Source organism: Cheilinus undulatus, linkage group 6 (assembly GCF_018320785.1).
Source record: "Cheilinus undulatus linkage group 6, ASM1832078v1, whole genome shotgun sequence".
Taxonomy (NCBI): Eukaryota; Metazoa; Chordata; class Actinopteri; order Labriformes; family Labridae; genus Cheilinus; species Cheilinus undulatus.
Window position 1 is genome coordinate 51,158,451 of NC_054870.1, and position 14,846 is coordinate 51,173,296.

At 40.1% G+C, this 14,846-nt stretch overlaps 1 protein-coding gene across 1 annotated transcript in view; it reads right to left on the reverse strand.

Moving 5' to 3' along the window:
* The window catches only part of cdh23 (cadherin-related 23), a 311,828-nt gene that overhangs the window by 244,616 nt on the left and 52,366 nt on the right, over positions 1-14,846 (reverse strand). The window contains exon 3 of the mRNA XM_041789179.1: positions 277-419. Coding sequence (XP_041645113.1) covers positions 277-419 — 143 coding nt within the window. The remainder of the gene's footprint in view (positions 1-276; positions 420-14,846) is intronic.

Sequence of the window (14,846 nt, forward strand, 5' to 3'; positions counted from 1 at the left end):
TCATCTCCAGCTCATACACTGGCTCAACACGGCCGTGTCAAACATCAGAATGCTTTTCTATTTTGTCTAATACGTTTCTACACGTCCATCAGGAGGAGAGTAAAAACAAAGAGAGGCCACTCTGCAGCCCTAACTCTTTATTTCTCATATTTGAGTCCTGTAATATTTCCTTCATTTCTCTTTCATCTTTCATCATTTACCACCATTTTTAAAATTGTCTTCTCTCATGTTTAGTGTGGGTTTTTTAGGGAGCGTGTCTGTGTTTTTGTGTCGTACCTCCCTGTCGAGCTGCTGTCGGAGCCACACCACGCCTGTGTCTTTGTTCACAGAGAAATACCTCATGGCTTCCTCTCCGGAGACGCCGTACATCAGCGGCTCGCCCTCGGGGTCTGTCGCCTTCAGCTGGGCCACCGAGGAACCTGAGGGACACACCGGGCAGAAAGTCAGCGTTTAGGACAAGAATTAGGTGGGATTCATTGGTCATGTGACCTTTTGCTTGATTATTTAAAGGAAAACATCAGAGACACAGTCCTGAACATACTCTACAACAGTGGTTATCAACCTTTTCAGCCCCTAAATAAAGGTGCCAGTGGCCAAAGTACCTGAAGGTGGTTGAACACAGAAAAAGCTGGGGGATAAATGGGAGAGCTTTCTGGGGCCCAGCCAAACTGGGGGCCTATGAAGGTCTTCAAATTCATATTTAGAGGGGATGCTGAGCATCCACACTATTGATATTTTCATGGGCCATTTTGTTTATCATTCTTATCTCACGCCGGCTATCTCCTCCTTCATACTTTGTCGTATCAACACCGTTTAAACTTTAAAAATATCAGTTTCTTTATCATGCCACTGCTATGACTTTTTTCATTTATAGCTCTTATAATTTTTAAAATATAGCTATTTTTGGCTATTGTTATGCCTTTTCTGCCATTTAATGCGTTTTTCAGCTACTTTTAGGCCAAAGTAAGCTATTTTAAGCTATTTTTCAGCTATTTTTAGGCTATTTTAAGCTTTTTTTAATGCTACTTTCAGCTATTTTTATCCTTTTTTTGAGCTATTGAATGACATTTTCAGCTACTTTATGCCATTTTACGCTATTTAATGCTATTTTTATGCTAATTTTATGTTATTTTCAGCTATTTTTGTGCTTTTGGCTATTTGCAGCAGTTCTTCCACAATTCAGATCTCAGCATCCCCACGCAATTTCAGCTGAAATTGCAGTTTTGCTGTAGTTCATTCTAAAGTTAAGCTGTGATATCCATGTTTTATATTTAACCTGAATAATAACCAGTCCTATCAAATAAACTGTTTCTTTTGTATTCTTTTTGCCAAAGTAAACAGCTCTCTTAGAAATGTAAATCCTTCTTCTGAAAAAACATAATTAAAATTGGGTAAAATGGGTTAACTGAGGCAGAAAGGGACAGAAATGGGTTAAACTGGGAGAAATGGTAGTAACAAAAAGTGAAATGTGGTTAAAATTGTAAAAAGCGGTAAAAAGTGGTTAATAGAGGCAATAATGGGTCAAATGAGGCAATAATAGGTGGAAAGTGGTAATAATTGGTTTAGAAGGTGATTGGTTCAGAGGCCTCACTGGCCTCAGTTAAGGTCAGAGTTCATGACTGAACCATAAGAAAGACACTGGGTAAAAATGGCATCATGGGAGAGTTCCAAGGCCAAAACCACTGCTGACAAAAAAGAACACAAAGGCTCGTCTCACATTTGCTAAAAAACATCCTGATGATCCCCAAGACTTTTGGAGAAATATTCTGTGGACTGACGAGACAAAAGTTAAACGTTGTGGAGTAAAAATAACAGCATTTGATAAAAAGAACATCATGCCAACAGTCAAACATGGTGGTGGCAGTGTGATGGTCTGGGGATGCTTTGCTGCTTCAGGACCTGGACCACTTGCTGTGATTGATGGAACCATGAATTCTGCTGTCTACCAGAAAATCCTGAAGGCCAACGTCCGGCCATCAGGTCATGACCTCAAGCTCAAGTGCTCTTGGATTATACAGCAGGACAATGACCCAAAACACACCAGCAAGTCCACCTCTGAATGGCTCAAAAAAAAAAAAAAAAAAAAAAAGGTTTTGCAGTGGTCTAATCAAAGTCCGGACTTAAATCTAACTGAGATGCTGTGGTGTGACATTATACGGGCAGTTCATGCTGGAAAACCCCCCAATATAACTGAGTTACAAAAAAACAGAAGAAGAGTGGGTCAAAATTCCTCCACAAACGCTTGATTTCAGTTATTGCTGCCAAGGGTGGAACAACAGTTATTAGGTTCAGGGGGTGATTACTTTCTCACACAGGGCCAGATAAGTTTGGATTTAGAAACTACATTTTGTATTTGCTTGTGAGATATTAAAATTGGTTTGATGCGCCGAAACATTTAAGTGTGATAAATATTAAAAAAAAAAAAAAAAAAAAAAAATCAGGAATCAGAAAGGGGGCACACACACTTTTTCAGGGCACTGTAGATCTGTTTTGTACAGAGCTGAAGAGCAGACTGTACTATCAGACAAACACAATACTGAGGCTCTGATTGTCTGTTATGTTCTCTGTCTCTTCACAGAAACTAACAAATAAATCTCCCTTAGATATATGCAGACTCAGAAGTACATCCTGTAGATATAAACGGAAGTATTCAAAAACCTTCATTGTCACTAAAATCACAGATAAACCCAGACAGACGAAAATGTTCCTGCAAAAGTCTGACACTGTTCAGACAGTATTGACAAAGTTTGGCTCTGTCCGTGGTGCTGAATAAAAATCTGCCTGAAGCTGGGGATGTGTCCTTCTGTTTTTGCCAAATAGTCGGCCATATTTGGCAACTTTTGTAAAATGGGTGGACCTGGCGAGGAGCGTAGACTCTCGTCTTTGGTCAGTGAATCTGTTAGTGAGCTCTGTTAGTCATCTCATTAAGACAGTGTTACTCAACCCTGCTCAACCAAAGAGCCATATTATTGAAAAAATAGCTTTGCAGGAGCCGCAACCTAAGTGGTGAAAAGTGGCAAAAACTGCTTAAAGTAGCGATGAAAATAAGTTAAAGGTGGCTAAAATGTCAAAAAGCAGCAAAAATGGAGAGAAAAGCGGAAAAAGGATCAAAAAGTAGAAGTGAGAAGTAACAAAAAAAATGAGATACAGGTGCCAAAAATGGTCCAAAAGTGGCAAAAAAAAAAAAAAAAAAAGGATTGAAAAGTGACTAAAATGGGCAAAAAGCAGTCAAGAGTAGAAAAAATAAGCAAAAAAAGAGGAAACAAGTGGTATTTAATGGCAAAAGGTAGCTTAACTGGGCAAAAAAATGGTGAAAAAGGGTGAAAACAGGATTGAAGTGGCAAAAAAGAAATGGCAAAAGGGGCTTAAAAAGGAAACAAGGAGTATTTAATGGCAAAAGGTAGCTAACTGGGTGTAAAAAGGCAAAAAAATGAGGGAAAAGGGGCAAAAATGGAGAGAAAAAGTGAAAAAAGGATCAGAAAGTAGAAGTGACGAAAAAAAAAGAGTAACAGGTGCCAAAAAAACGGTCCAAAAGTGGCAAAAAAAATGAGTGAAAAGTGACTAAAATGGCAAAAAGCAGTGAAGAGTGGCAAAAATGGGTAAAAAAAAAAAAAAGAAAAACAAGTGGCAAAAAGAAATGGCAAAAGGTAACTGAAATTGGTAAAAAAAAAAGGGGTGAAAAAGGGCAAAAGCAGGATTAAAGTGGCAAAAATGGGCTAAAAAAAGACAACATGTGGCATTTAATGACAAAAGATAGCTTATCTGGGCAAAAATGGTGAAAAAGGGCAAAAACAGGATTAACATGGCAAAAAGAAGTAGCAAAAATAGGCTAAAAAAGGAAACAAGGGGTAATTAATGTCAAAAGGTAACTGGGCGAAAAGTGGCAAAAAATGGGGGAAAAGGGCAAAAATGGGATAAAAGTAGCAAGAAGAAGTTTCAAAATGGCCAAAAACTAGGGAAAAAGGGGGTAATTAATGGCAGAAGGTATCTTAAAAAGGTGAAAATTGGCCAAAAATGTGAAAAATGGCAAAAAAGTTTCCCTTTTTTTAAGTTTTCTGGGGAATAATATTTATAATTAAGACATAAAAGAGCCAAAAATAACCACATGCAGCTCCAGAGCCACACGTTGACTATCGCTGCTATAAAACTAAACTGTTAAATCTGTTATGTGTCATCATGTGTGAAAAAAGAACAAACAAAGAAAACTCTGTCCTACTCTGCTGCTAATTGCTCTTCATTTACAGTGACTGTTTTTACAGAGGTGTTAACGATGCTGAAGACACGCACAGCATGCTGGGATTTTCTGCAACTTCAACTTTCACCCCAAACAGAAACAAACGTGTGAAATCAGAGTGCAGCGACGGGAGAGTAATAACATAAATCACACACGTTCCATAAACATTTACTCATGTTTGGGTCAGACGATAAAGGTGAAATCAGCTCAGTCAGAGTGAAAACCAAACTCTCAACACTACGACCAATTAGCTGCACACTCTCACACGCCCTGCTTTTATTAATACGGCCCATTTTGTATGAAAGGCTGGCAGAAATGACTAATTAATATAACGATTTATGAACCCCTCTCATTGCGTCTAATGAGATTTATGCAAATTCAGCTGCTTTCAATATGAGTTATAATTTGGTTGAAGACGGTGCAAATTAAGCGTTTTAGCTCACAGTCATCAATAATAACAGATTTTTTTCCTTCTGCTCCCTCCTCTCGACTGTTGAAGAATCTTCTGCTCCACCAGGAGAGACACACAGCGAAGTGACGATAACAAATGAGTGATAACAAATCATCTGAGACAGAGAGAGAGGGAGAGAACAGCTCTGATGGAAGATTAACTCAGAGTAGAGAGATCACTAAAACCTCCTCATTAGGAATTAAAGCTGCTTTATGTTTCTGCTGCAAATCTACACATGTAGTCAACATGCACCTCCTCTACATTTAACTCCAAACAGACAGAGCTCCAGCCCTGTGATTGGTCCTCTGGGTAGCATGGGGTGACCACCAGTGTCTGAGTAATGTCTGCAGACTTTACCTTTCCAAAACACAAATGACAGTTAAAGCTGGATCATGGAGAGAAGAAGCCATATGTGACCAGGACCCAGAAACATCGGCATCTTCTCTGGACCAAAGCTCATTTAACATGGACTGAGGAGACGTGGAAAACTGTTCTGTGGTCAGAGGAAACCACAGACGGCGTGTCCTGTGGACAAAAGAGGAGAGGGAGCATCCAGCTTGCTCTCCTGGCTCGGGTCTAAAGCCTGCATCTCTGATGGTATGGGGTTGCATTAGTGCCTATGGTGAGGGCAGCTCTAACGTAGAGAGAGGTTTTAGAGACACATATGCTCCCATCCAGACAACGTCTGTCAGGGAAGGCCTTGACTATCTCAGCGAGACACACCACAACCATCACAACAGCCTGGCTTCACGGGAGAAGAGTCCGGGTCCTGAACTGGTCTGCCCACAGTCCAGACCTTTCACCGATAGAAAACAGTTGGAGCATCAGAAAAGGAGATCCAGCTAAAGAGAAAATATGGGTTTATGAGATTCGACAATCAATGAATTCTGTTTTTATTTACAAAAATTTACAAAAAAAAAAAAAAGAGTAAAAGTGACTAAAATGGGCAAAAAGCAGTCAAGAGTGGCAAAATTGGGCAAGAAAATAGGAAACAAGTGGTATTTAATGGCAAAAGTAGCTTAAATGGGCAAAAAGGGGCAAAAATGGAATAAAAGTGGCTACAAACAAGACAAAAAAGGGTGTTTCATGGCAAAAAGTAGTTTAAATGGGTGAAAAGTGGCTACAACGGCATAAAGTAGCAATAAAATGAAGTTAAAGGTGGTTAAAATGGTCATAAAGCAGCAAAAATGGGTGAAAAATAGGGAGAAAAAGTGAAAGGTTCAGAGAGTAGAAGAAAGAAGTGAAAAAATGAGCTACAGATGGCAAAAAAAAGTGCTCCAAAAGTGTCAAAAATGTGGCAAAAAAACGAGTGAAAGTGACTAACATGGGAAAAAAGCAGTCAAGAGTGGCAAAATTGGGCAAGAAAATAGGAAACAAGTGGTATTTAATGGTAAAAGGATGCTTAAATGGGCAAAAAATTGTGAAAAAGGGCAAAAACGGGATAAAAGTGGCAAAAAAATAGAAATAAGTGTTATTTAACGGCTAAAGGCATCATAATTGGGCAAAAAGTGGCAAAAAATTTGAAAAGGGACAAAGTGGGATAAAGGATAAAAGGATTTTACACAGCGTCCCAACTTTTTTGGAATTGGACTTGTAGATGATATAACAGAGTGCAGTCCAGACCTGCTGGTGTAAATGAGTCCTGAGAGAGTGGCTCAGGTTTTAACTGATGAGGACAAATGCTGAGGGTCACAGTGTCTCTGTAGTTGTGTATCTGTGTATAATGAACCACGGCGTCTATGGAGAGGTTCTAGTTATCAGAAACAGTCTGACACCGGTCCTTTCTCTGATGAATGATGCTATTTAGGAGGAAGTGATGCCAGTATTACTGTTCTGAATGATACAGAGCACATTAACACCCTCACAGCTCTGACAGCGGTGATGAAGGACTCCCTCCTCTCCCTCTCTTCATCCTCAGTGTTCGTTCAGAAACAAGCGTGCACGCCGACCACGACAGCAGACACGACCATACAGACTGCTTTTAGAGCAGGGATTCTCAACCTTTTAAGCCCACGACCCCCCAAAATAAAGGTGCCAGAGACTTGGGACCCCGACAGTACCTGAAGGTGGCTGAACACAACCGTGCACAATCAAGAATAGTCATGAGCAGACAAGGCCGCCCGTATTTTTATGTCATTTGTGCCATAGTATACAGTTCTTAACAAATGTATTAGACCACCTGTCATATCTGTCTCAGAGACCATCCAGCATCATGAAGTGCTTTAATGCGGACTCTTTCATTTTCAGTCAGCTCTACATGTTTTACCATTTTGAACAGGAATGAGGAATTTCAAACTGAATTCACCCAAATTTGAGCCGGCTCACTGGGCTTCTCTGAAAAGTCAGAAATGAATCAAGCATAACATTCAAGCACTAAAACTCATTCCTCTGTTCAGGAATGACAGTAAATAACTATAATTTGACATTTTAATCAAGAAATATTAATGTGCTTTACTATTTTTTCATTTTTTGTGTAAATCAGTAAATTTGAAAATTCATGGATAACAATAATAATTCTATTTTAGCATTAAAAATATCACCTGGGTTAAAGAGCTTGTACATATTGGTGTATTAACCATTGCAGAAACATCAAAAATGATTTTGGTAATTACCAATGCTGTTAATTTAGGGCAGCTGTGGCATAAACCTTACTTTGGGTGGTGGTCTAATAAATTTGGTAAGCACTGTATATAGCCATCTTACAAATGTTGATCCATCTTCTTAAAAACAGAATTCAAAAAAGTAAAAAAAAAAAGAAAAAAAAAGGTGCTGGCAAAAAATAAGCAAAAAATTGCAAAAAAAAATTGTTTAAGTGACAAAATTTGTACAAGAAGTGGCAAAAAAGAATTAAAAAGTGGCAGAAATAGGTTGAAAGTGGCAAAAATGTGTAGGAACTGTGGGGAAATGAGATTTGAAAGTGGGAAAAGACTTGGATTAGAAGTGGCAAAATTGGCAGAAAAAAGTGATAGAAAGGGTTTAAAGTTGACAAAAATGGGTTTAAAGTGGCAAAAATGTGTTAAAATTGGCAAGAAATGGGGGAAAAAGGAGTTGAAAATTGGTTAGAATCTGGCAAAATTGATGTAAAGTGGGTAAAAAAAAAAAGGCAAACACGGGCCCAAATAGTACAGGTATTTATTAAAAGCAGCAAATAGCTTGGGTGGGAAAAATCACTGAAAAAATTTTCTTCATTTTTCGAAGGCATCTGGTGACTCCTAAGTGTCTCGCGACCCCCATGGGGGTCCCGGCCCCCGTGTTGAGAACCACTGTTGTAGATCAACCTGGATGTTGTAACGGTACGGCCCCCATGAACACGTCCCATTGGCAATCTGATCTAGATGGTAAACCAGTGTTTTATTTCCATGAATCAATTTTACAAAGTCAAAAAGACAGGTAAGCTATAAAGGAGGGTGGAACATGATGCATCAGTGGGGCTGTACTTTAACACCTCTGCAGTGCCACAGGCTGGTCGCCTCCACACCACACTGCACCGATGCAGGAATTAATGAAAAAGGAGCCCACACCATGACCACATAAGGACACTCCAAGCAGCTCAGAATAAAGGTTACTGAGAAGTATAAGACAAAAGCATTCCCAAGGCTCTGAGCATCCCCCAGAGTTCAGTCAAATCCATCATGAAGAAACGAAGGAATATGTCACATGTGTAAATCTGCCTAGATCAGACCGTCCTCACAAACTGAGTGAGCGTGCAAGAAGGAGACTAGTGAGAGAGGCCACCAAGACACCTCTGACTACTCTGAAGGAGGTCCAAGCTTCAGCAGCTGAGATGGAGAGACTCTGCAGACAACAACTGTTGGCCGGGTTCTTCACCAGTCAGAGCTTTATGGGAGAGTGGCAAAGAGAAAGACACTGTTGAAGAAAACTCAGATTCAATGTGGACTAGAGTTCACCAGAAGGACTGTGGGAGACTCCATGGTCAAGAGGAAGAAAGCTACGGACCAGAATGGAGCTTTTTGACCTTCAGACAAGATGCCAAACACTGACATCACCACAAACACACCATCCCCGCTGTGGAGCACGGTGGTGCCAGCATCATGCTGTGGGGATGCTTCTCAGCAGCCGGCCCTGGAAGGCTTAAGGTAGAGGGTAGCAGGAATGCAGCAGACTTTTATTTAATTGACATTACTTTATACGAGTCTTTTTCACTTTTACATTAAAGATGGTTTTCTTTTTTTGTTTTGGTCCCAAAAATCTACATTTTCAAAGGTTGGACTAGAGTACTTGATAATTTATATTTTTATCTGCATTTATTCATCCATGTTTAAAAAGTTAGACTCAATGAAAATGTCATCTCCACATCATTCAGGTTAGAAAGCACAGCTGGACTATTTTAGATGATTTTATTCACCTTTAGAGCGATAAAGAGAAACCTAAACATCTGCGTGGTTAAACACACAGTGATGATTTTCTCCTCCTGTTTGATGTTTAAGAATCACACGAACTAAAGCCTGTGGTTTCTATTTAAGGCCCCCTCACTCACACATATATGATCCACGTATACGAGGCCGCATCGACTCATTAGAACAAAAGACCAGCAAACAAAGAAACGGCGTCTCTGATCCTCTGAGATCTCCACGTTTACGCCAACGGCCTTCAGGAGACGTTCATTATTCTGCTGTCAACAACACAGCCGCTGAGAGTGTGGGGTTTTAGTGTTTGTCTTCGTGTTTCTACATGTTTAAACCGTGTTCACTAGAAACCTGTTCATACATCCTAAATGTGTTTGTACTTTTAGGAAGTGTTACTGTGGATGTGTTTGGTGTGTATTTCTCTCACCGATGGCTAAAGAGAGCGGAGGGTGTTCTCCTCTCAGCCGTGACAGATTTAGTCATAAATCTGTTGGATTAATACACAAACCCAAGGACTCTCTCTCTCTCTCTCTGTAGAAACACAGGAGTCACTTAAAGCCAGACTGCAGGCTCTATTTGTCTCCAGCTCTGCTCCCATCACCGTTATTGATGCCGCAACCAGGGACACACACTAAAATACACACTGAATACACACTAAACACACACTAAAATACTCACTAAATACACACTAAAATACACACTGAATACACACTAAACACACACTAAAATACTCACTAAATACACACTAAAATACACACTGAATACACACTAAAATACACCCTAGACCTACACACACAGGGATGAGATAAAGAGAACAAGAGGAACATGAGTAAACGTCTCGTTAAGGCTGGCGGCACATCAGAAGATTTTTAAATCTTCAAGATTTTAAAAACCGTGGGAGAGAACAGACATGAGGACAGTTTAAGATGGTTTTTAATATTATAATCCTCCAAACAACAACACCAGAGACCATGAGACCACACACCTGGGCTCAGACCAACAACACCCACTTAGATCTAACTTCCTGTTATATGGCGAGATGCGCCGGTTCTTCTTACATGAAGGGTTAGTGGTGAACGTCCCCATGGACCTTTACAAAAAATCTTCATTTATTAAACAAATTGCCATTTCTAAGGTTTTGGAACTCCAGCAAACCATGCTGAGAGCCATTATCCACAAATGGGGAAAACTGTGAACAGTGGTGAACCTTCCCAGGAGTGGCCGGTCTACCAAACTGACTCCAAGAGCGCATGGACGACTCATCCAGGAGGTCCCAGAAGAACCCAGAACAACATCTAAAGATCCTCAAATGTATGGGTGGAATGTTGCATAAGCTTTGATGACATCATCTTCAGAGGCAAACATGGAATGTTTCCAAGATTTGGTGACACCATCGTTAGAGGTAAGGATAGAATTTTATAAACTTTGATGACATCATTTTGAAAGGCAAGGATGGAATGTTTTGAAAGCTTGCATCATCATCTTCAAAGGTAGAGGATGGAATTTTGGTGAAGCAGGGGATGGTTGGTCATTTTTCTCTCAATTTTAGCCAAAAAGTAGGCTGTAGTTGGCAATTTTTACAAAAGTGGGCGGAACTGGCGAGGAGTGTTCCCTCGCTCATCACCAGTTACGCCCACTTTTCCAAAAATTGCCAACAAAGGACAGTCAACACAAGGAAAAGACTGTTAGTATAATCAACAGTGGTGAGCCTTCCCATTTGTTTGGAACTCCAACAACGCTTAGAGCCATTGTCCACAAATGGGGAAAACAGTGGTGAACCTTCCCATGAGTGGCCGGTCTACCAAAATGACTCCAAGAGCGCATGGACGACTCATCCAGGAGGTCCCAGAAAAACCCAGAACAACATCTAAAGACCTGCAGGCCTCACTGACTCAGTTTAGGTCAGAGTTCATGATGACAGTTAAAAAAGAGACTTGGCAAAAATGGCATCATGGGAGAGTTTAAAGAAACAAAAGCTTGTATTGCTGTTTTAAAATACAGGAAATCTCTTTATTTAATATTAAAATTAGTTTTTTGATCCTAAATTTTAATGTCATTTCATGTGATTCTAATATCTTGCAGATGATTCCCACAGCATTCTTGGAGATACCCCATAACCCTCACTTTGTCGTGTTTCTCTGAAAATCTCTGTTTGGGGTCCATGTAGTCCAGACCTTCAGCCTACCCCTACATACAACAGGAACCAGGACACCAGGACACCCAAATGTATTGGCAGGGCTAAGTGGGAGGGTTTGTTGGACTCAACAGTCTTAGTTTACAGGTGTGGTTACCCAATCTGAGGCCTGACCAATCAGAGACATGGCTATGACACTCTAGGATTGTGGGTACTGTAGTATTTTGGCTGAGAGGTTGACATCTTGCACACGTTTATCTTCTACAGGAGCATGTGCCGGTGTTTCACACTAACTGATGGTATATGCTCCTGTAGACGAGGCTGACTTGGACATTTCTAACAATATGGCTCCTAATGAAAGAATGAACGGGGTTTTAACTCTGGAGCAACACCGTTGATCTCTGTACTGTTGGCTTTAACTAACAAAGTTTAAAGGACATCTGTGAGGACAGCTCTGATAAACTCCTTCAGTCAGAGTAAAACAGCTTCACTTCATCTTCATAAACAAAAAATAAATGAAATGTCATCTGTGATGTCTTAAAGGGTTTAAGTGTTTGTCTTCAGAGACCTCCACTGAGCACGCTCACACCAAATGAACCTCTGCAGAGCGTGCGTGTTTCTTTAAGTTCTCCTGGGGGATAAACGGCGTGATAAAGGAAACACTTCTACCTGAATGATAATAACGCTGAGGCTACAAACGCAGAGCTCGGACCTTTATTACCATACAGAGAGCTCTGTCTGTGTTAGAGGCCATCTTTAATGGTTTAATAGAGGGGGCATGCAGATAGTTTATTCCCTAGAGGATGAATGCAGCCACGCACAGCCGCGGTAACGTCTTCACCTCAGGGAGCTCAATTAGACAGCAGCCATAAAAACAAGATGGAGGAAAGAAAACACTCTGATTGTGTTTGGACGACTGTCAGCATCAGAAACGCAACAAATACACAACAAATACACAACCACTACACAACAAATACACAACCAGAGACTGACACCACTGCTGCTGGCCAGACTGGTTCATTTGTGAAACAGTGACTGAGTTAAAATCGGACATGTTGAAGTGTAGATTTCCAAACAGGGACACAGTCATCCACCAGTCCCTTCTGGTGTATTTAAAAGGCTCAGTATCAGCGTTATTGGCCAAGTGCGTTTATGAAATAAGGAATCTGACCCTGGTGAGCTTTACTCTCAATGTACAGGAATTCAGCATATATACAAAATATTATAACACTAAAAAAAAAAAAAAAACCCTATTTATTATGTACAAGCTCTTATAGGTATTATTTCTAGGGCAAATATAAAAACAAGGTGAGGTAGAAGTATACAGTCATGGATGAAAGTATTGGCACCCCTGGATTTTTTCCAGAAATTACACCATTTCTCCCAGAAATTGTTGCAATTATAAATGATTTTGGTATGCATGTGTTTATTTCCTTTATGTTCATTGGAACAACACAAAAAATCCAAAGAAAAAATACAACATTTACATAATTTTACACAAAACTCAAACAATGGGCCAGACAAAATTGTTGGCACCCTCAACTTAATATTTGGTTGCACACCCTTGGACAAAAATAACTGAAACCAATCACTTCCTATAACCATCAACAAGCGTCTTACTCCTCTCAACTGGAATTTTGGACCACTCTTCTTTTGCAAACTGCTCCAGGTCTCTCAGATTTGAAGGGTGCTTCCTGCAACAGCAGTTTTAAGATCTCTTCATAGGTGTTCAATGGGATGTAGATCCAGACTCATTGCTGGCCACTTCAGAACTCTCCAGCTTTGTCTCCAACCATTTCTTGGTGCTTTTTGAGGTATGTTTGGGGTCATTTTCCTGCTGGAACACCCATGACCTCTGACACAGACCCAGCTTTCTGACTAGGCCCTACATTGCAGCCCAAAATGTTTTGATAGTCTCCAGATTTCATGATTCCTTGCACACAGTCAAGGGACCCAGTGCCAGAGGCAGCAAAACAACCCCAAAACATCCTTGAACCTCCACTATGTTTGACTGTAGGTACTGTGTTCTTTCATTATGTCAATCTATTTATTATTTATTATGTCTATTTATTATGTCAATTTTGTCTTTTTTCCTCTGATTTTTTTGAGTTGTTCCAATGCACATAAAGGAAATAAACGTGCATACCAAAAACTTTTGTAATTGCAACAATTTGGATAGGCTTTTTGGGTTTTTTTTTGTGCATTTTTTTAATGATGACAAACCAGAATGAAAACAAGATGAAATAAAATAGGAGTAACGGGGCTATTTTTAAAATGTAAGGAGTAGAAGTAAAAAGTCGGCTGAAAATTAATTACTCCAGTAAAGTACAGATACCCAAAATTTCTACTTAAGTAAGGTAACGAAGTATTTGTACTTCGTTACTTGACACCTCTGCTTCTACCACAGTGAGCTTTTTTAATTGTGTTTGAGAAAGCAGTAGGTGACAGTACATGCTGAGGTGTTTGTTAACTCAAAGTTCTACTTTCTGTAACTCTGTGACTGTTTAGTCATTAGAGTGACTCTTAAACCTTGCAAAGCAGATGGATTTGCCCGTTTCCGTGTTTCTCACTGGCGAATCCATCTTGTAAAGCTCCCGTCTGAACCATTTGGGCCCGGTTAGAAAGTGACAGGACCAATCAGCGTCAAGGGGCAGTACTTTTGGCACGACAGAGTTGTCACGTAAGCGAGCAACAAGAGGCCGGTGCAATTATGGCGGAAGAGATCAGCGGTATGTTGCTAAAGCGCCAGTTTTATCAGGACTTGACGACATTTCTTCATTAAAAGAAGAACAAAGAATAGCAGTGAGTTATTTTCTTTCCAAAAACGATAAAAGTCGAGTACTAACATGTCTACAGTCACCATGGTTTGTGTTATGCAGTTCTCTATGGAGTTTACTCCTCGGTAGCGGCTACGTCACGTGTTTTGTTGCTCTGATTGGCCTGTAAAGCTGTGACAGGCAGAACATTCATCCAATCACACTCCGAGTGTTTTTTTCAAATCCCCTGCCTTTTCCGAAACGGTGTATATCGAAGGTTAGGGTGTGTGAAACACATCCATCTGGCGTGTCAGGCTAAGTGATTGTGATTTCTGTCCATTTTCCTTTATCTGCTAAAGCAGCTGAAAAAAAAGGAAACACATAGAAGGATGGATGAAATCAGGGAAGACATTCACCAAACAGGTCCAGGATCTGGACTGGATCCAGGGACCAGAGGAACAAGGACTCTAGCCTCTTTACATGGACGTCTGCTTTACTGACCAAGTCAAACTGGTCTGTGAATTTTAGCTAATTCAATCATATCCTCAAACCCCCAAAATCTTCAAACTCCTCTATAGCGTCTGTATTGTACAAAAACTTTGACCACATTTCAGTTCTAATCTTTTTCTGTATTTTATTGGACTCTTCTGGGCATGCTCATAAAGTCTTGATATTTTGCAGATTCATCAGTGATGATTCTTGTAAAAAAATGCAACAGTTTTCAAAAATAAAGCCCCCTCATGTAACTTTGTGCAAGAGTTCTGAAATCAGGTGGGTTGCTGCAGTGTGCTGGTTTGTCTACCATCATCCATGATGGTGTAATAGAGATGTTAATGCTCTGAAGTGATGCAGAATTATTCACCATCATCTGAGGAGAGGAGGTAAAGCAGAATGGGAAAAGGAA